The 25651-nt window shown below is 38.6% G+C and overlaps 6 protein-coding genes across 6 annotated transcripts; 3 read left to right on the top strand and 3 right to left on the bottom strand.

Annotated features, from left to right (window-relative positions):
* Nucleotides 1–216: 216 nt before the first annotated feature.
* Nucleotides 217–1873, bottom strand: LOC310940273 (adenosine receptor A1; the record flags this gene model as incomplete). The annotated part of the gene is made up of 2 exons (XM_083905204.1): nt 217–265; nt 1005–1873. 2 exons carry the CDS (start codon nt 1871–1873, stop codon nt 217–219), a joined length of 918 nt encoding a protein of 305 aa, XP_083761330.1.
* Nucleotides 1874–4490: 2617 nt separating this feature from the next.
* Nucleotides 4491–5547, top strand: LOC310940271 (uncharacterized protein; the record flags this gene model as incomplete). The annotated part of the gene is made up of 2 exons (XM_083905202.1): nt 4491–5353; nt 5496–5547. The coding sequence occupies 2 exons, from the start codon at nt 4491–4493 to the stop codon at nt 5545–5547; spliced, it is 915 nt and encodes a 304-aa protein (XP_083761328.1).
* A 2237-nt stretch (nt 5548–7784) lies between these two features.
* LOC310940076 (uncharacterized protein) lies at nt 7785–8657 on the top strand (the record flags this gene model as incomplete). The annotated part of the gene is made up of 1 exon (XM_083904998.1): nt 7785–8657. One exon carries the CDS (start codon nt 7785–7787, stop codon nt 8655–8657), a length of 873 nt encoding a protein of 290 aa, XP_083761124.1.
* A 2887-nt stretch (nt 8658–11544) lies between these two features.
* LOC310940351 (kappa-type opioid receptor-like) lies at nt 11545–12432 on the top strand (the record flags this gene model as incomplete). Its single annotated transcript, XM_083905300.1, has 1 exon — nt 11545–12432. The coding sequence occupies one exon, from the start codon at nt 11545–11547 to the stop codon at nt 12430–12432; it is 888 nt and encodes a 295-aa protein (XP_083761426.1).
* Nucleotides 12433–15921: 3489 nt separating this feature from the next.
* Nucleotides 15922–19949, bottom strand: LOC310939909 (protease-associated domain-containing protein 1-like; the record flags this gene model as incomplete). Its single annotated transcript, XM_083904769.1, has 5 exons — nt 19821–19949; nt 19460–19560; nt 17754–17863; nt 16118–16285; nt 15922–16042 (listed from the first exon to the last, which is right to left on the bottom strand). The coding sequence occupies exons 1-5, from the start codon at nt 19894–19896 to the stop codon at nt 15922–15924; spliced, it is 576 nt and encodes a 191-aa protein (XP_083760895.1). The 5' UTR covers nt 19897–19949.
* Nucleotides 19950–22816: 2867 nt separating this feature from the next.
* On the bottom strand, nt 22817–24767 carry il12b2 (interleukin 12B 2; the record flags this gene model as incomplete). Its single annotated transcript, XM_083905201.1, has 6 exons — nt 22817–22933; nt 23022–23170; nt 23418–23608; nt 23713–23815; nt 24358–24603; nt 24692–24767. 6 exons carry the CDS (start codon nt 24765–24767, stop codon nt 22817–22819), a joined length of 882 nt encoding a protein of 293 aa, XP_083761327.1.
* Between the last annotated feature and the right edge of the window lie 884 nt (nt 24768–25651).

The raw sequence follows: 25651 nt of genomic DNA, 5'->3' as shown, positions 1-25651 counted from the left end.
AAAAAATGACTAAAAGAAATGGGGAAAAGGGTTGTAGTTGACGTCATGGCTATAACTTAAAAGAAATACACCAGTTCAAAAACACTCCAGGGATAGTTTGTGTGCTCCTTACACACAAACTAACTTCATTTACCACCACTTCTTTGGGGATTAACATCTGAAATGCATTCAGCCATAATGCAATTCAGTCACTTAGTAATTTTCCAAATTCCAAACTCAGTCTGAGGGCTGAGTCCTTCTGAAGAGATTGAGTCGCCCAAGACACCTGTGAAATGGAAGTGGACAGAGATTAATATATTAAAAACATTGTAAGCAATATTTGTATATAAGAATAAAACATTATAAAGGCATTAATTACATTTTTAAAAACAAAAAAAACATGTAGAATATTTGGCTGTACATTCACTGGCTACTACTGCATTACTTTCACACAAATATTTACAGGGAATTGTGTCAGAAATTGTTCTTTCAAAGGCCACTGTGTCATTTTGTAATAAATCACTGAAAACTTGACAGCTGTTGATTGTACCTAATGAAAGATATGCCATATTTTACAGTGATTTACTAGTATTAGTCCTGTCCTGTATACACAGTATAATAGCGATTAATCTATGTCTTCCTTCATAAATGCAGTATTCCAAACACACTTCAGATAAATACCCTGCACAGCCTATTTTAATTTCACAAAATATGGTAATACATTGAAAATTAAGCCTACAAAAATCATAAGGATGCAATTAATTGTGAAATCCTGGAACTACTTTACAGCGTATGTGTCAACTTGTGGTTACATATAGAGCGTCAATGCCTGTACGTACACGTATTTGCACTGTAACACCTGGGGCAGTGCGAAACCACATTTCGATCTCATGCGTAAAACGGAAAAAACGAGCTGAACTGAACTGAAATGTGCCCCAAGCTAAGAAATGAAATAGAAATAGAAGTCAGCGCCTGTACGTTAGTGCGTTATCTCCTTTTTACTTCCTCTTCTTCTTAAATCTCACCTCCTCCTCCTCCCGCAGCAGGGTCTCCACACTCTGGTGAGCAGCGTGGCTCTGAGCGGAGAGCAGCCACAGATGTACAGGACGGGGGTCAGTGCTGCATTCACGCGGGGCAAAATGCGCAGAGGGTCGGTGCCTTCGTTTTTAAAGCTGTAGCAGACCGAACCAATGAAATTGCATACAATGATATGACAGAATATCGGAAGCCACGTCGCCAAGAAGAACACAGCCACGACCAGAATGAGATACACGGACGCGCGCTTGGTCTCCCTCTCCGCAGAGTGCGGCTCCCTCTCCAGCTGGTACCTGGCGACGATGAACAGCTTTATATTCAGCCCGATCATTATAATCACTGTGAATATGTTGGCCATAAACGTGCTGATGCCTGTGATCTGCTTGGCCACACCAACTGCGACCAGGTTGTGCAGAGCCACAATGGCGAAAGCATAGAGCCAGTACGCACAGATGACTATCACGGTTCTGTTCCTGGTCATGCGCTGCGAGTATTTGAAAGGTGACGCCACTGCGTGGTACCTGTCGGCCTGCGCGGCCAGAATGGCCATGTAGGACAGACCTAAGAATGTGGGCACAATGTGGAAGGTGCTCGTGGGGGAGTTGAAGGCGTCCCTCACGTCGAGGACGCCGGCATAGTAGTAAGACACGCCGGAGCAGATGTCACTGAGGCAGGTGCTCAGCATGTACATGAAGCGGTTCTCGCTGCGCAGCGCCCTGTTCAGTAGGATGGAGAGAGACACGGACATGTTGAGGAAAATGATGGCCGCGGCCAGGGAAACACTGAACACAAGCACCATCACATTCCCAAAGCTCGTAGGGGGAAGAACAAGAGACAGGCCCTGGCTGCGGTTACTCATCACTACTCAGTACTTTAAATCTTCATTTCTGTGCTGCTACTCCACGTGTGACTGTTGAGCTGTGGCAGGTTCACGCTGCTCGTTTTTGTAGTCAAGCTGTTTGTAGCCAACAGTCGACATGGGTGAATTTTCCCCACTGACAACAAGTCAAGTTCCTTAATGATGACACACACACCAACAACAAACAACAGTGAGAGGCCTATAAATATGACAAAACTAATCTTACTCGTAGTCAGGTTTCAGGACGTAGTCTTGACATCAGCGTTTTTATGTCAAAATATATAAACTGACATACTTTTTCTGCTCAAACACTATGAAATCTATCTATCTATCTATCTATCTATCTATCTATCTATCTATCTATCTATCTATCTATCTATCTATCTATCCTGACTGAAATCTCTGACAGAACCAGACTCCATGATGCGCAGCCATCTGCCTCGACCGGTTGGGGTGAGAGAGAAGGACAAGAGGGAGATGATGTACAGACAGTAGAAAGAGACCAGGAGCAGATATACAACAATTGTATCAGTTATATAAGTTTATACAGGACAGTTCTGAGTCAGTGATGACATGTTTATATTACGACGGTGTAATTTATACAAGCAGCAGCAGAGAATGTTGATTAAAAAAAAATTATACAGATATTGACTTTAATTATAGCCTAATAATAATGGTGATTATATTTATGATAATAATAGTAGTCTCAAAACTGGACCTGGATCCTGCAACCTGCAAGATGAGGACACAGAGAATGTATGTATTAAAAAAAAATAAAAATTAAAAATAAAAATTCACAAAAGTTTAGTTGCCATTTAATAATGATACTGCCTTTAAAGTAGTCCAGTAGTCCTGTAATTATTCCACAATCACAACATTTATTGTGTTGACTTTATGAATGTCAGCAAAAATGTATGAAAGCTGCCTGAAACAGCTGGACAACAAACTCTTATATGGGCCTGTTTTACCTAAAGACACTACAGGACATGTCAAACATAAGAAGACGTATGTATATGTACATGCACATTAATAGCAAATTATGTGTTTACACAAGCATGTAAACACTGACCTTCCACAGTAAGGGCAAAAAAACGAGTAGATTATAAGATTTACATTTCTGGACAATTTAATTGTACTGAATTGGAAACACAAACAAACCAAATTACAGGCCATATACCAGATACTAACAGGTACGTGAATCTATACAAGCTCTAGTTGAGATGATTACTGTCAACTATCTGTGCTGTTGTCAAACGATGGTTTGTAGCTCCTTCTAGTGGTTGAAAAACGTACTGACTTTTATCAGGTTGCAGTCAACTCTCACTAAACTTTGTGCACTGCTTTAAAATGTCTTTAAAGAAGTGAGTTGTTTTTTTACGAAAGAGCGTGCAGGATAACTGGAGGACAAACATTATATGCTGCATCATTGTTTTGTATAGTCAGTAACTTGGATTTGGCAAAGTAGAATATTAACAAAATCACCCACAATTAAAAGTCTGCCTAATGTCATATTTTTATTTTAATGTGGCCCGTAGCAATTCTCGATTAAAAGTTTGTTAAAGAAATATATATATATATATAGTTAAAGAAATTAACTGTGAAAGTAGAAGATTTGCCACTGTTACATTATTATTCTTTGTTTTCATGTATAATTATGAGGTGCCTTTTTTAATTAAGCCCATGTCGCCTGAAATCTCTGTGCACACCACTGGAAAGAATGTCCCTAATAAGGGATTAATAATAAGAAAGAAAACAAAAAGATAAGAAAAGTACTACTTGGAAGTTCAGTATCACGTCATAGCGACAACATTACACTGATTCTATTTTCTGACTCTGTGGTTTGTATAGACGCAGGTCATTTACATTCACTCTGCATCAATTTTTTGAAGACTTCAGCAGAAATAAGGATTTTGTTGAAGAATATTTGTTTTGATTATGTATGATTGCGTTTTGCGTAGAAAAGTGAACGAATATTGATTGTGTTTGGAGCCAGTATACGTTGTGTGAAGCTGTGAGGTAAAGCCACACCATTTGGCACATGTACAGTATGGCGCACAGAGAGACTAGTGTCTTGACCATGGGGCTTTTGACCACTTTCACACCTATGGTCCATTTAGAGTGTGCAAATTGGCCCAAATCCTCCAATCTGCATGTTTTTGAACAATGGGAGGAAAGTGGAGAACATGCGAACTCCATGCAGAAAGGCCGTTGTTCCAACCGGGTCGCAAACCCATGGCCTTCTTGCTGCAAAGGCAAGGGAAGACGTCCAATAAGTGCCAAACATCGATTCATCATCATCATCATCACGTATTCAGAGACTTCAGACCATGGATACCCGCGCTTTGACCGTGTTGTTATAACCATGTCCTTCTTAATTCGGGCCTGTCCTGTCAGAACATTCATTCTTTACTCTATGCTCTGTGAACTATAGGGAACAAGGAAAACGTGTAACCTCAACACTGTTACTGTCGGTGATGATGTCACCCACGCGTGGTCCTCCACTGCACATGTCACTTGTTTATGTCAAAGCCTCTGTGGAATAGGAGCCGTGCGTAAAACACTGACAAACAGCTGCCTATAAACATGATCGATGCTCGTCCTCTGCTGGAGCTTCACGATGCTCCTGAACGCCACCATCCCTCTGTCTGTGGACTTCAACACTCCCGAGGACTTCCTCATCTTCATCTTCCATGTCCTGTTCGCCACCAGCGCCGTGCTCGTCGCCGGCTCGGTGGTGATCGGTATCTCCTCCACTCGGTCACTGCGAGGCCAGAACCGCTTTATATTCATGCTGAACACGAGCATCAGTGACACACTGACCGGCTTCTCGGTTTACTATCTCGGCCTCTTCGACGTGCAGGAGGGCTATCCCTCCAGAAACGGGACGTTTTATATTCTACCTTCCTTCCTGGGGGTCAACGTGTTGACTTTCCTTTTCGCGCAGTTTGACCGCTACTTCGCCGTGTGCCATCCGTTCTTCTACAACCGCTACATCACGCGCGGCTGCGTCATAGGGATTTGCGTGTTTTGCTGGACTTACACGTACACAATCCTCACCGTGCAGAACATGGTGCCAATTTCAAAGGCGGCTCAAATAAACGCGTTCGGGGTCATGACTCTGCAGATTATTGTTGTCGTGAAGCTGCTGATGACAGTGAAACTATACATCATCGCCAGGAATCAACTGGCGAGGGAGGCGCCCAGCGCGGACAGGGACAACAAGAAGGAGTCGCTGCGCATCATAGTGTTTGTGGTTATCTGTTTCTTGGCTCTTTGGTGTCCGTCATTTGTCAATATTATAGTCAGACAGTTGACTAGAAAGGGTCTGAAGTTTAGGAATGAGGCCACTAACCTGTTCGCCACCATGGCGCGTTTAAACGCGCTGGTCACACCTGCTCTGTACATCTGGGGCAGCCCAGCGCTGCGGAGGGAAGTGTGGAGGACAGTGTGGCGGAGGGTCTGTCCCATGTGGAGGACAAGGTCAGTCCTAACGTCACACTGTTTAGATGTGTATTCTTTCTTTCTTTTTTTGATTGTTTGTTTTGTTGTTTTGCGTAAAATAATAAATATAATGTAAGAAAATAACTGTGTTTCTTACATTACATGTCTGCCCTCTCCATAGGTTTCTCTCCAGAGTTGGTTTCACCACTGATGGAGTGACAAACAAACCATGAAGCTGCTGAATCTGCATCACCAACGCATGCACGAAGATGAACCGCACTGCCACGTGAGGCACATACTTTGGTTTCATCACGTTATTGGAAAAAGATGTGGTATTACTGTGTGAAATGAATAAGATGAATGATGAAAGAAAGAAAGAAAGAAAGAAAGAAAGAAAGAAAGAAAGAAAGAAAGAAAGAAAGAAAGAAAGAAAGAAAGAAAGAAAGAAAGACTGGAGGGTGTGAACTTTGGTGACGGAAAGTTCATTCCACGTTTTACGCTGGTATACATGTAAATGATGTTTAAATACAATAAATTATTTCATATTTTGCTAACAGCTGCCTCTGTTGCTTTTCCCTAAAAAATATATATAAATGTCTATTTGTTTCCCACAAGTTCAGTTGACATTTAATAATGAATCCTCGTTTTGCAGGCAGACCACAACTGAATACATGCTGTTTTTCTGTTTAACAAATTGTCAAGAAAACATGTTTTTTTAGGATAACGGAACAATTGTACTTGGATCACTGGATCACAACAAAAAGCTGTGATAAAAGCTCCAGGCTCGATGTTTGGAAGTACAGATCTGCAGTTGGAATGTTCCACAGGTGTGTGTGTATAGGCCTGGGCGACATGACCAAAATGGTTCTGAGGACACAAAACAAATGTTCTGTCACTCTAATTATCATGATGTATCTGAGATAATGAAATACTGTTTTTCTCCCGAAATGAAGGTGTTTACACACAGCTGAGGTCATATCACAACATATTGAATTAATGCCTTTTTCCAGGCCCACTCGGGCGCAAGAGCAAGGGAAATACTCTTGGGAAACTGCCATCAAACTGTGAAGTTATTTGTAATTGGGAAAAAAACAGACAAACAGACATTTTCTATCGCCAGACATGTCTTGTCTTGAAAAACATGTCAGGCTGTCTAGGCTGTATAACCCGAGTCTCAGGATGTGGCCTAAAATGAAACTGAAACCACACGAACTTTTAAGTTCAAGTTCATATTCACTCATAATTTGACGGTGTTTTACGCAAAGGGCCGCTGTCAGCCGCACGTTCAGGACCATGGTCAGCTCCGCTGTCAGCGACAGCCGCAACAGTGAGCCTGAGTTTTTTGTTGACCTTGGCTATAATTAGTGGTTATTTATTTAAGTTACTGTTACCTTTCAATTTGAAGCAGTCTGACCTCTGGTGTTTCCGTCCAGAGAACTTCTGCTCTTTAGGATATTTCCTGTTTTTTTCGCTTCACTCTCTGTATGTGTGTTTAGTTTCTGAAATAACAACAACCAAAGAGATTGAAAAGTCAATATAATATTAGCTTTGTATCAAATCACTTTAAACTAATACACGTGCACTGTATAAACCATACAGTGAAATGCAATGACGCTATTTCAGTTGCTGCATTTCGACTTCCCTTATAACTCAGTGTTATAGTGAACAATGCATGGTGTGTTTTGTAATTTAAATGACAAAAGTTATTTCTATTATTGTATTACTATTTTTCCTTTTTTTTAAACCCTAATATATTGACCAAATGATCTGTTAAATAGCAGATATTGGGGGTCACAGTGCTTGTGGAAAGATTTTTTTATGAACCATTTTTCTTAAGTCACACTTTGCCTAAAATAAGCTGGACCCAACTGTATGCATTATGGGAAATGTTGTGCTGTGGGCTAAGAGTTTATGTTGGTGCATCATTATTTGAACGTAAATGTTGATACTGAACTGATTATTATTATTATTATTATTGGTGCAATCAACACAAATGAAATTGGAAAAAAAAAAAGAAATGCAAACTTGTTTTAGCACTCAGTGCAATTAGAGGCGATAAACCAAACAACTATGTATAACGACAGTAAGGTTTACTTATTGTTATCACGACGACGGGGCAAATAAATGATATGAGGTCATGTCTTTTGGGAAAAGACGTGAGGTTCATCGACGAGCTATAAGACAGTTATTGCTTCTCTCTGACATCACAGCCTCTGCTTCTGTCGACTTCAGCAGCTCCCTGAATTATCTGTGTTTTATTATTATTATTATTATTACTATTATTACTATTATTATTATTCCTCACCTGAAGCTGATTATAATGTGCTGCATGTGAAGGCGGTAATGTATTTCAAGGTGAAGCTGAACGACTTATCTCATGAGAACAAGGCTGCTGCTGCTGCTGCTGCTGACTTGGTGTTTTCTGTATTTATTAAACAATGGCAGCGCATCTGAGTGACGCCTGTGAGCAATGCTCTTCCCTAACATCTCCATAGTCCCTCTCTCGGTGGACTTCGACAGTCCCGAGGACTATTTCGTCTTCATATTCCAGATTGTGTTCGCCACCACTGCAGTCCTCGTAGCGGGACCCGTGGTCGTTGCCATTTTGCGCACCAGAGCGCTGCGCCTGCAGAACAGGTTCGTTTTCATGCTGAACACGAGCATCTGTGACACTCTGGTGGGGTTCTCAGTCTATTATCTGGGTCTGTTCGATGTTCAGGAGGGGTTTCCTTCTAGAAACCACACTTATAATATTCTGCCTAATCTCCTCGGGGTGAACATCATGACGTTTTTATTTGCGCAGTTTGACAGGTATGTCGCCGTGTGTCATCCTTTCATTTACTCACGCTTTGTTACCCGGCGACTCATCATCTCTCTAAACGTCTACTGCTGGTTTCACGTGTACGGACAGTGGGTTATTTCGCACACGCTGCCCGTGTCCAAAGCCATTGATCTGTATGTTTTCACCATCGTCTGCTTGCAGGCCATCGTGCTCACCAAAGTGGCCATGACTATCAAACTGTACGTTGTTGCCAGGTACCAGCTCGACAGAGACCCTCCGAGTGCAGAGAGAGAAAGCAACAAGGAGTCGTTAAGAATCATCATTTTTGTTGTCATAAGCTTCTTGGTGTTGTGGGGACCCTCTTTTGTAAATATTATACTCAGACTGATGGTGAGAAAGGGGCTGTCGTTTAGAAACGAGGCCACGAATCCCTTCGCCATCATGGCTCGGTTTAACTCTGTGTGCACACCTGCGGTGTACCTGTGGGGGAGTCCGGCTCTGCGGGAGGCCACGATGAGGACAGTGTGGCGCAAACTGTGCCCGAGATGTAAGAGGAGGTAAGAGAGACGTGGCCATGTCATCAGTGCCGTCATTTCAACAGCAAACATGTTTTAAACACGTCATAATCCGCTTCGTTCTCAGAATTGGCGCAACTCGGGTGAAGGGAAACGACAAAGGGAGGCCGATGAAGAGTCACTGAGAGTGGAAACACGGGATCATCGCGAGGTTTCACTGACAACATGGACTTATTATATTATTGTTTTCAACAAAAATATAAATACATTATTTTCTTTAGTAATATCTACAGCTTTATTTTTCTGTTAAAGCATTATTTCTTTATTTATTTCTTTATTTAAATTCATATATACACGCGCACAGCTTAAGGCTGCACAATGAAGTGCTATATTATTAAGGGTTATACATTTTGAGTTTAACGTTTTTATTCTTTTGGACTATTTACAAATGTCTCTATGTAGAAGTAAAATGTGGGCGAGTGCAGCTTCAACCAATAGTTTTCACTGTATCAATTTAGAGAAACTCGACATAATAAGTCGTGCAACTTCAATCTCATGCAACGCTCGATTTGAATCAGGCTATTATTATTTTTTTAACATAATTTATTCAGATCAAATATATAGTAAAGTTCACATTTTGCACCTCAACCTAAGAAATTAGAGATGAAATGTCTCACATGTTTTCAAGGTTTGATGATTAAAACCAAGACATTCATTCTGTTGAACTTAAAGGAACATATTATGATATATATATATATATATATATATATATTTATATATATAATGTCCTTTTATTCCACTACTATAGATTCATTTGAATGAGTGCAGCAAGCACACCAACACTTATTCTATTTTAATTATTATTTATTATATGGAGCAGCTGGAATACCAGAGTACTGGGTTGGATTATTTAAAATAAAAAAATAAAAAAATATAACCCATTAATCGAGTAGATTGTTGCCAATGATTAATGTTGTTTATAATATGACATTTTAAACTCTTGTAGATCAGCCCTAAGTTAACACTTACTTTGTGAAGAGGTCGATGCGATCATTCCTTCCCCTCTCTGAATCTTGGTTACTTTTCCTGGTCTTGTGAACATGTTTTAACCTTCCTGTGGGCAGAAGTATAATGTGTAAATCTAAAATTTGACATCCATTTAGGTTTGAATTATGTAACAAGTAAACAGAGGAAATGCATGTAGCCAGGCCTCACCTTCTTCTTCTTCTTAACTCACTCCAGGGGAAATCAGTTCAATGCCACATGTCAATCTTGTTTACATGTTCTTTGAAATTTTGAAATGGACTCCAGATTGAGTGTAAAAAAAAAAGGAAGCAAAATTAACAAGGCAAGCGCCAAAAACAAAATAAATTCTAAATTGTTTACACAACGTATGTAAATAATAATTTAAATCTAAATGTAATAATTTAATTAATTGAAGATAAAGTCAGAATATTTCCCTACTCAAGAGAAATGTAGTGGAGACAGGAAAACAATGTGATTGTGAATAGCATAGCACTTTTAAAAATAGAATTAAGTGCGTATCCTTTAGAAATGTCAGCTTGTTTTAAAAACTTTCCAGCTCAAATATTCTAAATGAGAAACAAAAAAAAGTAAATGTGTGTAGTCAGCATAAGCCTTAATAAATAATGTTGTATCCAACAAAAGCAAGTACACTGATGGCAGAGATGTGGTCAGAAAAATATGTCTAAAATTCTCTTGGAACTGCAAAGAGTTTCCTTTAGAGAAAAATGTTCAAGCATAAAATAAGTGCACAGTTTGGATAAAACACTGATAAACGTTAAGGGCCTGCGACTCTCGGTGAAACATGCGGTGACAGCAGTTTGTACGGCGTGGACAGTTCCCGGTGCTGAAATTACAACCTACTAACCCAGGACTCTAAAACTCGGGTCCACAGTCGATGTCCTGCGGTCCTATATTTATTTAAAAATGATAATGAAAACTGGCCCAAACTGCAAAATAGTGAACAGTATTTTTGGTTATTATAATAATAGTAATAATACAATCATATTTATCACATTATTAAATTCAACATTTAATCATAACCATATAAAAGCGTGTCCGGTGTTTTAATTATTGGTGTACGAGTTATTTATGATTTAATGTTTTGATTCTATTTTATTTCGGTTTTTGCTATGTACGGATTCATTTTGCATCATGAACGTGTAATATAATCTATCAAAACAAACACTTTCTGTGCAATATAACCCTAAATAGTTTTAATTGTAACAACCATGACGGATTATCAAGATACGATTCCTAATCCATAAACAGTTATTTTGTTCATGCTGGTTATAATAAAAAAAAAAACTTTAAAAAAAAACACAAAATAAATTCTAATATTTTTAAATGTGTGGACTTCACTATATAAAATATATTGTAAATAAACCTGCTAGCATGTAATTTATAGAGAGTTTACTAAATCCTTTCGCATTTCAGATTTTCTTTCAAATATAATTTATATTTAATTAATTACACATTTGATTGACAAATTAAATGCTTCGTATTTTTTAAGTGGGCATGTGTGCATGCATATGAATGTGCACACTGTATGTATTTGTTCATACACGTGTATGTGGGTATCTTTTACATGTATATGTGTGTTTTTATGTATAACGTGTATCTTTTTTCCCTCGATGTTCCTAGTTTGTATTTCCTTTTTAGAAAATGTAGAATATTAAGTGGGTCTATACGACTATCTGTTCTCTATATCAAACACCACAGCGCCCTCTGGTGTCCGGTCTCATTACTTATCATTTTTAATTGCTTGGGCCGTTTGATTATTATATGACTGTAAGTGGATTATTACTTGCTGTACGTGCACCTAAACTTACAGATACTATAGCACTGGCTGGTGACGTCACAGTGAACATATAAAATAAATCGGAGCACTTCACTGACGCCTGTAAACCATGTTCTTCTCCAACCTCACAGACTCCATGACAGGAGGAGTCCCTCTCTCTGTGGACTTCGACAGTCCTGAAGACTATCTCGTCTTCATGTTCCAGATCTTATTCGCCACCACCACGGTCCTCATAGCGGGCACGGTGGTGATCGGCATCCTGTTCACCAGAGCGCTGCGCCTGCAGAACAGGTTCATATTCATGCTGAACACGAGCATCTGTGACACCCTGGTGGGGTTTTCCGTCTATTACCTGGGCCTGTTCGACGTGTATGAGGGTTACCCCCCGAGAAACGGCACGTATAATGTGCTGTCGTCGCTTCTCGGCGTCAACATATTGACCTTCCTGTTCGCGCAGTTCGACAGGTACTTCGCCGTGTGTCACCCGTTCGTCTACAGCCGCTTCGTCACGCGCCACTTCGTCATCGGTGTCAACCTGTACTGCTGGCTGTACAACGCGGCGCACGTGCTGGCCCGGATCGTGCTGCCGCTGTCCAAAGCCATGCAGCTGTACGTGTTCAGCATCGTCTTCCTCCAGCTCGTCGTGCTCACCAAAGTGGCCATGACCATCAAACTGTACGTGGTCGCCAGAGTGCAGCTGGAGAGAGACCCGCCGAGCGCGGAGAGAGACAACAAAAGGGAGTCCCTGAGAATAGTCATCTTCGTCGTCATATGCTTCTTGGTGCTGTGGTGTCCCTCGTTCGTTAACATCGTCGTCAGATTCGTGGGAGGAGGCGCGATGTCGTTTAGAAACGAGGCCACGAACCTCTTCGCCATCATGGCGCGTTTTAACGCAGTGTGCACCCCTGCGGTGTATCTGTGGGGGAGTCCGGCTCTGAGGGAGGCCACGGTGAGGACAGTGTGGAGGAGACTGTGTCCTGGATGCAGGAGGAGGTAACAGAGGCAGGGACACTCTTCATAATGTTGAAATAATGTTATGATAACAGCACAATCTTTGTGATGAAATATCCACCTTGATGCCCCCCCATCTATATATCGCTCTGTCTTAAAACGGTGTAAACACAGAATGTAAATGTACATTGATATACATCCTATTTTATACGTTGCACTACAATTGTTCTCATTTTTCTAGTGTGTCCTTTAGGTGCAGCAAAAACGGGAATTTTCAATAAATCAATAAAGTCTTATTTAATCTTATATCACGATGAATCAGGGCCGGCCCAAGGCTTTACGGGGCCCTTTATCAACGCCAATAATAAAGCAGTATTTTTATGATTATATTATATTATATTATATTTACGCACAATTGTAGCTGTGTTGCATTTTCTTTTCCTTATAATGACTTTAATTTTAAATATTAAACAAAATCAGAGCTTGTGTTCAAAATGGCACAACACTAAGAGGTGAATTTAGTGTCAGCCCAATAAACACTAACAAGATAAAACTATAGACTGTACATTTATTGTAACCATGCCGATGATTTCACTTTAAAAAAAGAGAAAGAAATATTGCGATGTGCAAAATTGCAGCAACAATTAAAGAGCGACAAACAATAAACTGTAATAATAACAATAATAATAACTAAATAAAATACATTATCATAAAATGCTTTAAAGTTACAATACAAAAAAAGAAATCACACTAGAATGAAAGTCAAATATAGCAAATAAGTGTACATGCACAAAAGACACTATCAAAACAATAATAAATAAATAAATACTTACATAATAAATCAAGAGATGGAACTGTAACAAAATGGTTCGAGAAGAAAATATGTTAAAACGACTCTGTAAAATGTGCAAAAGACTCACTGTTATTGTCATGCACAAACAATTAAATTAAACAAAAAAAATAACATAGTAACAATAGTACAATAGTAATATGTATATAGTACTAACAATAATAATAATTATTATTTTGAAAACATTTCAGATAGTTTAAGATCAAATGTTGCTCCTGTAAAGTTGAACATTTTAATGGACAGGTAACAAATAAACACTTATTAGGAACATTTCACAAATCTATGTATTGTTTCTCAAACATCTCTATATAGTGCTGTGCAAATGTCCTAGGGCTCCACCAGTTTTGTTGTGTTTATGCCAACTATATTCTGTGAACGTCTGCATTTGAATTTGAATAATGTGATTAAAATTAGCTGTTAATAACTCCCCTAGCTATATTATAATTAAGTGCTAATGGTCACAATGGGTTTGAATGGTCATTGAATTAAGGTTCCACTCCAGGTTTAACATATGTAGGTTATTTTTATTTAAGAATGGTTGTTTTAAAGCTGCATAAACATTATTCCTTTTAAGTGATAGAGAAATAAATAAACTGTATGGTCATTATAGCATTGGTAAAGCAATGTAATGAACAAAAAATATTGGGATACACACATTGTTATTGGAATATTGCCAAGCACTAGACTGTGAAGGAAAACAATATCATGATCAATTAATTAATTAATACTCACATTGTGATTCTTTTCCTCAGAGTGGAATCCATTCAAGGGAATGCAGATAAATCAACCAAGAATTGATGGAAATAACAAGAAGCTATGACGACTCCATCCACACATTCATCATCATCATCAGCATCATCAACAAGCGCTTTTTTTCTGAAAAGAAAAACTGTGAAATCACAAAAACTGAAGGATGTGCATGTCCAGATTGTCGCTTTGTCAAATGTGGAACGATTGCTGTCGTGTTGCACTGTTGAAATCAGAGAAATCCAAACTATAAAATGTATGAACAACAACTACAATAATAATAGTTGTATTTCATTTATTACCAACTTTGTCAAAGACTCTCAAGAGCAGCATGTAATAAATAAATACAACTAGATTGTAGATCGCTGTGATGATGACGCGTGTCGGGTGAACAGATCGTGCTTCATTGGTGTTTAAAACTACATTAAATTAACAAGGGGAAAAACTGGGTTAAAGGGAACTGTGGAAAACACACCAACGCTGATATTTAAGAATCTCTGTGACCTCTATGTGTATTATTTTTGAAAGACTTGATAAAAGGGGAGCGACTAATGGCTTAATTTACTGCAACTATTTGTACTTATATTATTAACAAACAAGTCTTTGGTTCTGTTATCATTGCTTCTCATCACAGGCTACAAACTTTTTAAATCTTAACTAAGAAATAAATAAAAAGGTTGGCGAAAACTGCAGCATTAAAGAGTGTTTGGAGCTTTTAAAGAACTATTTTGAGTGTTTGGAAAAACAACAGATGTTCCAATATTGTCATAATGCGTCGTACTTTTCAGGAACGTTTTTATAGAACTGCTCACTTTTCATTATTTTCACAGTTTCTTCATCTGATGAGTATTAAAACAATACATTTGTTAGCGCGACATAATACAAGGAAACATAGTTATGCTTAGTCTCTGTGATGCAGGCACAAGTACAAAAAATAAAAATGTATCAGAAATGAAATAAATGACTGCTGTTCTGTAAAGAAATGTGTGATCTCATATTTATTTACCAAAAGAAAAAAACTGAGTTTAACCCTGTTAGTTCATGCAGATAAACAGAAATGTATTTCATATTAAGACGCCATGTCGTGGGCATCATAGCATTTGCAGTCATAGGCGATTTATTTTTTTATGTTATATTTCATTCTCATAAGTTACTATCACATATGCAGTGTATCAGAGCAGACCGTCAGACTTGGACGTTATCCAGAGCGGCTGCATGTATGAACACAGGCGCACACAAACGTCACTTCGGAGTCACTTCTCCTGATATTCTTCTGCCAGCTTCCTACTATAATCATATCGGATCATTCACAGCACCTCCTCACCTGCTCAAGTTCAGCGAGTCAACTGATGTGTTCACAACGGCAAACTCTAGAGGATGTCCAGATACAAAACTCGTATAGATTTATGTGGAATTCATGTATAAAAACCACATGCACAATCAGACAAGGCAGCAGAGTCAGAGTGCTCCAGTGTGTTTGTGTGCCCACTCATCTGTTTGACTCACTGAAAATACAGAGTTAAAGTTGTACATTTATTACACCTACACAAACATCTGATGTCATATAAGCTATGACTGTAGCTCTATGTCCGACAGGCACAATTTAAGAGGGCACTGAACAAGTAATTCAAAAATTCAGCTTAGCACCTCGTGAGCACACAAATGTTTCTTCATGTGTCTTCACGTGTCATCAAAACTCCAACAAAGAGGTTTCCTCCACATGCCTCTGGTTCTATGTGTGATCTAACCACGTTAACATCCATTTCGTGTGCCGGTTTTATCTGTTCATCTCTCGTGTTTGATTTCTTAAACCGCCTTCAACGGCTTTCCTGTGAGGCTGCGGGTGCATTTGTGGCTGACAGGATATGAAGAAAGAATGATGAGTGACTGAGTGACTGAGTAAGAAAGAGGATGAAGTTGTGGGCGTGTGAGTCACTTCTACCACAGTGTCCATGGTGGTTGCTTGAGGGGGAATGAAGCCAGGGAGGAAACGTTGACAGGAATGGAAATGACAGCCCAAGGCAAAGCTTGTCTTTGAAGAGATCGCCTGATCATCATCCTGTAACAAAAACAGGGGAAGGGAAAGTTGCGTTGAGATAGAACAGCATTAAATGACCGCCTGCGTCCGACTTACCCGTCACGTCCCAGCAGAAACAGAGCAGGTATGTTCGGTTTGGCTGAGGTTCCATCAGTAATCATGTCGAGGTACTGGCTGTCATTGTCCACCGCGTTATCGGCGATCAGAACAGCTTTGCCTCCTGCTTCTTCTACATAATGTGTCTTTTGGACAAAGGAGCACTCTCTGGAGTAAGACAGAAAAAGAAATACTCTTAAAATGTGAGACCAAAAACAAAATAATCATATTATATGAAAGTTCTTGTGTCACGGATTTATACAGAGTCTATTGAGCTGTATAAATGTCTCCAACCATTACTTTCAACTATAAATAGCCCCATTCCATCTAGAGGTTTCCTTCATACATTAAACCTCTGTATGGGGTTCGAACAACACTATTTAACATGAGAAATATGATTTTTTACAGTCAGAAATATAGTATGTGTCCTTGTAGCAGAGAGTCAAGTATTAAGGCTAAGAGGGAAGAGTTCAAACCAATATCTTGCCAAAAGACATCCGCCTGGCCCAAGTATAACTGGGACTGGGGTTGTCCCCAAGGTTTTCTTAGCGTGATGACCCTTACAAAAGTAAACGTGGTTTCTCAATCCATTTTGCGAAAAGGATAGAAATGGCTGTGGTAAATACCTACTTCAGGGACAGGAGGAGCATAGAGTGTGACCTATAAGAGTACAAGAAGACTATATATTATGCAGAAGATGCAATCTGAAAGAGATGGGCGATTGTAAAGTGATGCCAGGTGAGAAGGTGGAATGGTGGAAGCTAAAAATAGAAGAGTACCCAAAGGAAGGGGATGGCAGAGAAAAAAGTTGAAGACATGCATGAGTGTTTTGAGAAGTTGGAAGGAGTATTCTGAGGAGCTGAATGAGGAAAATGAGAAAGAAAGGAGGAACGATGGAGAGGGAGTTAGCGACGCAGGAAGTGCAGAGGATTTGTAAGCAGGAAATGAGGGCTATGAAGAGGATGAAGACTGTGAAGGCAGGTGGTCCAGATGACATACAGTATCTGTGGAGGGATGGAGATGTCTAGGAGGGAAACCAGTGGACTTTTTGACCAGTTTAAGACAATTGTGGAGTGTGAGAAAATGCCTGAGGAATGGAGAAGAAGCGTGGGGGTGTCCATCTGTAAGGTGATGTGATGCGACACACCATGAAGATGTGGGAAAGAGTTGTTTGAGCTTGATTAAGTAAATAAGTGAAGATCAGCGAGCAGAAGTATGGGTTCACGTCAAGGAACTTTGTGGATCTAGAGAAAGATGTGATCGGATGCCAATAGAGGAACTGTGGTACAGTATCAGGAAGAATAGGGGTTTTTACATAACCTCATAACCTATACTCCCTATACCCATCTCTCTTGTCCCATGCTCTAGCCCAGTTATTCCAGAAACTGGGTTGGACTCATTTTGCTGCCCTTACTTACACTTTTCCACCCGTCTGCTCCCACATTTAACCTAACAATCATTAATTAATACCATGTTTATATGATTTATTGTCAGCTGTCTCTCCCTTACTCTAGTTTAATTTTAACCTTTGATGCTTATATACAACGTAAAACACCTCCATATGAATCGTGCGGTTTACCTTCACTGTTTGTGACTCATACAAGTGTTGTATATGTGCTGAAGAATGTTTGAATACCCTCTTTCCACCAGGATAACTTGTCCTTGGACGATTTCTCTGTCTTTCAGCTCAGAGCAGGCATCTGCAGGCTCTGCTGGCACCAACAAAATTTCATCATAAAATGAAGTCTGGGAAAAACAAAACAAAACACAACAGGTTTGATAAGGCAAGATGGAAGTGTTTAGTCACTGGTTAACAAAATCCACGTGAAAACAGGTGTCACTGTATGTACATTTCCATGCAAACTGTAGCGTGTCAGATGTTAGCAACCATAAAGATCTCTGGGAGAATTCCACAAGACAAAATACATGGATAATGAAGAAATTCACTCCAGGTCATGTGAACAAGAAAGATGTTGGAGTAACAGATTCTTCTTCCAGAATAAAGTGCCTCTTATGCCTAAAAAATAAACAAAACAACAACAAAAAACTACTTTGCATTGCAAAATGCGCAGGAATATCTTATGCATGACATTCTCCTCCTTTTAAAAGCTTTTTAAAATTACCCAGACACAAGAAATAAAGACAAAAACACTTATTTGTACCTTGCTTTATCAAATATTCTTATATTCTTTTAATGCTGCTTTACAGCCAATTGCTCCTCTGGGATAACTGAAGTTAATATTGGCATTTAGGTAACACAGGGAGAGGAAATGTTAAAATAAGTGGGTGGGAAGGTGAGATGGCATTTATTTATTTATTTATTTATTTATTTATTTATTTAAGCTGAATGTTCAAGTTGGTAAATTAATAAAATAACTCTCAAAATCCACACTTTTAATAGCAAAATACTATACATACTCAAGCACAGTATATATCAAGCTCTTTGTTTTCCCATTGTCAGTCTAATAAAAGATTAATTAGCTATATAATTTACATTCAAGTAGTATTTGTATATACTACTTTCATTTCTAGTGAAGTACATGTACTAAAACTGAACGTGTGGTTTACAGTACTCTATGGCGAGAGAAAGAGAGAGAGAGAGAGAGAGAGAGAGAGAGAGAGAGAGAGTTCAGTATATGTACTACACCAGAAATTAAAATGATCTATTGAAATATTCCATTAATATAAATGATAGAGACACAGTATGTATATATAAAATAGGGCGACAAGGGTAATTTCCACCAGACAAGACTGTCTAGTTCCATTTAGAAAACAGGTAGTATTTATATAACCCCCCCCCCCCCCACATACACACACACACATATGTATTTATATATATATATAAATAAATACATATATATTTCAATTTTATTTGTATAGCGCCAAATCATAACATATTATCTCAAGGCACTGTACATAGACAACATCCTGGAGAGTATATACACATACATATACATACACACACACACACACACACTATATATGTATATTTGGATAAGGACACACATGTCATGTTACCTCTGTACAATGAAAGAGTGTGGACTCAGCTTTAATTAACTGCTGAAGAACTATGAACATTTTATATACATTATTGTCCATATTCAGGGGCTCAGCGGTTTGCATGTGGTTGCTTTTCACTAATATTTTCAAAATGAGGTCCAAAGACTATGTCCAATGTCAACGCATCATTCGACTGAGAAAACAAAAATAAACCTATCAAAGCGATAGAAAGCAATGTACTGTCCCATTATAGGTATGTATGTGTCTGTGTTTTTTTTTTTATATTTACACAAACACACCACAGGGAATGAAATGAAAATTAGGAGGGAAGAAATTACTTACAAAATCTCCTCCAAAGTCTTTAGCAGGTGCTGCACTGAAGATGTAACCAATTTCCTCTGGACTGATGACCCGGAAATAAAGCAGCTCATTGATCCCAAGTGCTGGTGGAGCATTCCAAGAAAAGCGAAACAAATATGAATCAACAACCATGTGGTCAGTTCTGTGGTAGTAGTGACATTAAAATGGAAATTCACAGGGGACGATGACTCAGTTCGGACCTCGATACTCGATTCAAACACACACTTGTGTAAAAGAGCGCATGTACGGCTACGGACGAATATTTAGCTAACACCGGGCTGTTCGCTAAATTAGCTAACTAGCTAACACAGTTAGCTCGCCTCAGCTCTGCTGATTCTCTCACCTGATAAGCTACTGAACTGCAAGAAAACACTCCACATGTATAAAAGTAACGCTGCAGCACGAACAGCATGTGCCATGTTCAAGACATTTGAAAAATTAGACAAACTGGGCTTCAGCGTGGCTTCAAATTTGTCAAATGTGTTTCGTTCATTTGTTGCGTTTATTGTATCTGTGCCAGGGAACAACAAACCAGCAGGTTGACACGAGCAAGTCTCCCTATAATGCGCATGCGTCAGTAGCAGAGGCGGCTCCAAATGCTCGGGCGCCTTTTGGGCACCAACGGAAAGGGGCCCTAAGTAAAAATTAGATTGTGGGGCCTATTGTCAACACCAATAATAAAGCAGTAAGGACATAGTGGTTGTGGGGAAATTATGTTCATGTTCTTACCCTTACAATGACTTTAATCTTAAATGGTAGAAAAATCGAAATAATGCTCTTGTGTTGATTTTCACATTCTATTCAAAATGGCATAATAATAAGAGGTGAATATCTATCTAGCTATGAATCATTTCTTTTAATTTACGTAGTTATGTAGTACAATATATGCAAGGAACTCAAAGTGCTTCTCATAAAAAGTTAGAATAAAAAAACCCTCAATAAGTTAGTAGGATTAAACTACACAATAAAACAATAAGTAAAATAATAATCATTAGAATTAAAATGTACAATTAAGAACAGAGGGAAATTGTCACCATGCTACTGAATTTTAAATGCCATTTTAAATAAATATGTTTTGAGTTTACTTTTACCTGGTTGTCATGGGGCTTAGTTTGTTTTTGTTTTGGGCCAGCTCTGGCAAATGTGAACATGATTCGTGTTACTGTTTCACATGTGTTCACTCGCAATTCTAGTGCAAGTTACTTGAGTGAACCAAACAGGCAACTTGGTCACTCAATTTTAATTGAATCCATTCTATGGGCCACATGAAAACAATATAAAAGTATGTCAAGAAATTACTAAAAATTGTTTTTTTTAAGATAGGGTACTTATTGTCAGATTTCAAATGGAGAAATTTGGTGCATTCACTTGACTTCATCACATCTACCTGTGAATACCTATTACTACATCTGACAGTCTTTTGTGACATCACTTGTCGATTTTTGTGCTCCAATTTAAATAGTTCAACTTGAGTGAGTGACACTGAATTTGCATTGTGCTATTTGTGTTGTCCAGCATCACAAAATCAGTATTTGCATATTTTTGTTTTTGTATATTCTCATTAACTTTGCACTGTATGTTATCTCGTCATGGGAAACATTTGCATCAAGTTCGATGTGACTGCACTGTTAATCATTTCCAATGTGTTATGTTTCTAAGCACTAACACAACAACAGCAAAAGCGGAAACATAACAATAATAACAATAACCACAACTCCATTCTTCATGTAAAGAACATAGCACATAAACCGTGATAGTTTTAGCGAGTATTAAACACACATCAAACTTATACACAAAGACAAATGTCTTTCACAGTTCACAGAAAAGATCTATTTTGTGACTTCTGCACAATTATTGGTACTTTATAGCACTACTAAAATGCTACAAAAAATGTTTTTAAAGCCTTGATATGTGACCTATAAACACACCTCCAGGATGTCCATATAAGGAGTTGTGTATTATTCCCACGGCAATTTACCATGGCTGCAACTGCGGCACAGATCTGTGCCATGTGAGCACTAAGGGTTAAGGTAGCCATTGCTGTATTCTTTTGTGGATTTACAGCAAAAATAATTTATAAAATTTCAGATAGCAGTTAATTCCCTAAATCAGGTAAAGTGCTGTGATCAACTTTTACTGAATGTTTGCTTTAGCTGGTGCCAGAGAGGTCTGAATAGTTTGAACTTAATCAATGACAAATGACAATAATGACATGTTTACTTTGAATAAACCTTGATTTGTTCTTCCTATTTAAAATAAATAAATAAATAAAAAGTTGCTTACAAGGCCCATTCAAGAGATCCTTGTCATAGTAGTCTTAATATCAACTTCCTTGTCTCTAAGATAAGTGATACAGTTAAAAATACAACCTGAAGTGAATTCTGAAAACTAGCTATTGCTCATTCACTATCACCAACATCATCAAAAAACAATAAATAATTCACCCAATAAATGCATTGCCTAATAAACAGTATTTGTATGCAATTAAAGAAACATGCTGTTGATTTGTAATGAAAAGTACTATCATCTAGTTTAGTTGTTGTCCCCTTTCCTGCTGTATAGTGACTTTTCCCTTTTGAATTCCTGTTGTAAAGTAATCAATATTTTTTAAACATCTGCTGCTTTTTAAAAAAAAAACATAGATTTTGTCTACTCATTCATCTAAACTACGTAAATGTGGTTTGACAGGGCATAAGACTTCATGAGGATGTCATGAGGATCACGTAAATGAAAAGGGAACATATATGAGGAAGGAAGCACAAGCTTTTAATAGACATTTTTTTGCACATCAAGTCGCCAAAATACACAAAAAAAACAATAAATCACACGGAAACAAAAAGGGAAAGAGGCGTAACGTAAAAATTCTGCCTACTGACTGGTTTCCTGTGTGTAATCTCACAGTGTAATCTCTGTGGCTGATGTAATTTACTGTATGTTTATGTAGATCTCCATACATTTGTATGGCACAAATTATGCTTGAATTGACAAAACGGCAGAGAACCTATTTAATAGTAATTGATCCCGTTTTAATTCAAAGACATGTCTGTGATGTGAGCTGTGACATCACAGTGATGAAACAACAGTGTCTGCATTAGTTTGCTCTCTTGTGAAACATACAGTATTTACTATAAATAACAAATAATTAAACAAATAAATAACTTGACCATAATCAGTATTAAAAATATATAACACATAAATGCTTTTTAAATGAAGCATCACTTACACTTATCACTGAGCTTCTGGTGAGTGTTGTCTTATCTCTTGGCCAAAGTGAGAGGACAGAAGAGGAAATGAAGGACAAAGACAGAGCAGTAGCAGCTTTGAATAATGTCAGGGGTTTTATACATGTTCCCACTGAGTCCAATCGCTCCAGTTTGATGGCACCACCAGGTCTCTGGACCGAACCCTCATCTTACTGATGCTCTTTGGTATCAGGGCAGACAGAGTGCGTACTCCCTAAAGGTCAGACAGGTCACACAATCAGAATACAGACTGCAGTGGACAGACGGACACACGTGGAGATCAGAGTAAAGTTTGTTTGTACCTTGCCATCGTCTCTACGGATGTATTCGATTTCATGCTCCAGGCGGAAGAAGCTGTGAGGAGTGGACCACGTGGACGGAGGGTCAATGGTCACATTCAGCTTCTTTCCCACAACCTGCCACTTGACAATCTTGGGAAGATCAGGTCGGACTTGACAGAAAGAAATTCAAAGTTAAAAAAAAAAAGTGAAAATATGGGTCACTATGGGTTACTGTAAATGAACTGCAAAAAGATCACATGTATTTAGAAAAAGGTGAGCAATTTAAGCATTTCTTAATTACTGTATCTTAATGTCGATGTAATGTCATTTTTGATTGTTGCACATCTTAAAAAATACAACTTTGACTGGCCTATATCTTCTGCTGAATGCCTTTAATGTGGTTCAGTTTCTACTTACTGATGTCTCTGAGATAAAACGTCCTCTTTATCTTGCGGATGTAGTCGTCCTCGATGGCCTGGGCGGTGAGCTGGAGCTTGGTGCTTTCCTCAGCGTAGGGTGAGAGGGTGTGCGACAGCACGAACTGCGATACCCCACCCGGGAGTGAATCATAGATGCTGACCCAGTGACACGACTTCCCACCTTCAGCGCTGTGGAGCCAGAGAGTAAATCACACACTCAGTGAAATGTGTACCTGAGAAGGATAACATTTGTTCTATCAATATATGTATTCTTTGTGTTTTTTTTAATTTACCATTCATGGCCTAGTCCAAGACGCACTGCCGAGGATTTATTGTCAGTCCAGTTACAGGTGAAGTTGCAGTAATAAGAGTTTGCCCAATAGGTGATGGGGGAATCTGTAGAGACACACACAGTGTGTTTGAAGTTTAGTGGAAAATGTCTTGACTTTGTCATGTGGAGAAAACATCACTGAATAAAAGAAAGTTGTTTATTGTGCATTACATGGCTTAGGGGATGGTGAATTTCAGCTTACTAATATGATCATTATCAATTCTGTTTTTCAAACATTTTCTTGAGGATGTATGACACAGGTTTCTAATTACCAAGCTTTGAGCTGGATATTACTTTGGAAATAACAGTATTACTGGAATACTCTTTCCTTATTACCACATTATCACCACTGTTATTATGAAGCTGGAAGTTGCAGTTGAAATAGGTCAAATATTACCATACTATCACCATATTGTTACTAATGTAAAGTGTTACCAGAATGTTTTTGCTGAAAGACCCTAACTGAGCAAAAGAAGGAAGTTTCCACTCAGACTACCATGCAGAGCATTTCAAATACGAAAACACTGGCTCTGTGGGCAGCATGTTCCTCTGTCTGTGAGCGTCCAGTCATTTGCAGACTAAGTGAAACATAAAAGAAGCGTCTCACCTAAATCTTCTTCCTCCTCAGCCTCCAGCAGTAGATAGGTTGAAGATATCATCTCATCACCAGCCCAGCAGCTGTAATTTCCCAACATGGGTGCAACGACACCTGACAAGCTCAAATGTTGACCTTCGTGCTGAATCATGACCCCATCTGCTAACACTTCTTTATCAAGATGTTTCCATGTGACGGGTTTCTCCGTTCCACAGGTCAGTATGACGGGCTTTGCATCACCTTCTTTGGCCACAACGACTATGCAAAACACAGAGCGATAGAAGACATGAATACATTTATAACCTTTGAAAATATGGAAGAAATGCACATTTTCAATTCAACGTACAATTCTCTGGAAAGGGGCTTAGTCCATGAGTTTCTGTGACGCTAATGAGCAGAAGCCCAAAGATCCACAGAGACATTGACATCTAAGGGACAGCAAGAGGAGACCATTAAAAAATCATCTTAAATTGCCAACCTAAATCACTTCATCAGACCTTCCAAACTGCTGAATGCATTTGATTATAAAATATGCAATTTACAACATGATCATAAAAAATAATCAATTATTTATCACAGGCTATTAAAAAAAAAAAAAAATCAAATAAAAATCAAATGAAACATTTAATAATAACTGAATTTTAGTACAAATATTATATCTTACTGTTGAGATGCAAGTGGATGAAGCGGTGCCAACAGGTTTGTAGTAATCCTGATGATTGAATGGGCCAACAGCCCACTGAGCTTCATTTTTATATCTTGCCATACAGAGCATGCATCATCATCATCATCATCATCATCATCATCATCATCATCGCTGTTTCAGCCCCGAGAGAGAAACCGTGATAATAAAACTGATTACAGAGGTGATAGGCAGTGCATTTCCTCGGTGTTGCTTTGCAAGACAAATGATGTAAACAGATAAACTAGAGGGACTGAGAGGATGGCGATAAGAGGTGTTAGTGTGGGTGTTCAGTGAGGCGGGGGTTTGCCCTGGGCCTTTAAGCTGGAACGCTATTACGAGCGAGAAGTTTTGCAAATTGATCACTGCACTGGTCATTGTTTTTCATCCATTAATTGTTTGACATTTTTTTAGGGGAGACTATATCTGAAAACATTTAGTTTAAACACTGTTTAAATTAACATTATATTATGGAAAAAGTGGAACAAAGTTCAGTCCTAGAACTTACCATGAAAAGACACACACACACACACAAAGGGACAGATAAATGGACTTCCCCTAGTCACATGTGGGGCAGCCAAATGTCAGCTTTCTAAGAATTAGGTCATTCAAAAAGAGAAAACA

The sequence above is a fragment of the Microchirus variegatus genome (assembly GCF_963457635.1).
Source record: "Microchirus variegatus genome assembly, chromosome: 18".
Lineage (NCBI taxonomy): Eukaryota > Metazoa > Chordata > Actinopteri > Pleuronectiformes > Soleidae > Microchirus > Microchirus variegatus.
The sequence above is the reverse complement of the archived record's forward strand: the minus strand, read 5'-3'. Positions and strand labels throughout refer to the sequence as shown.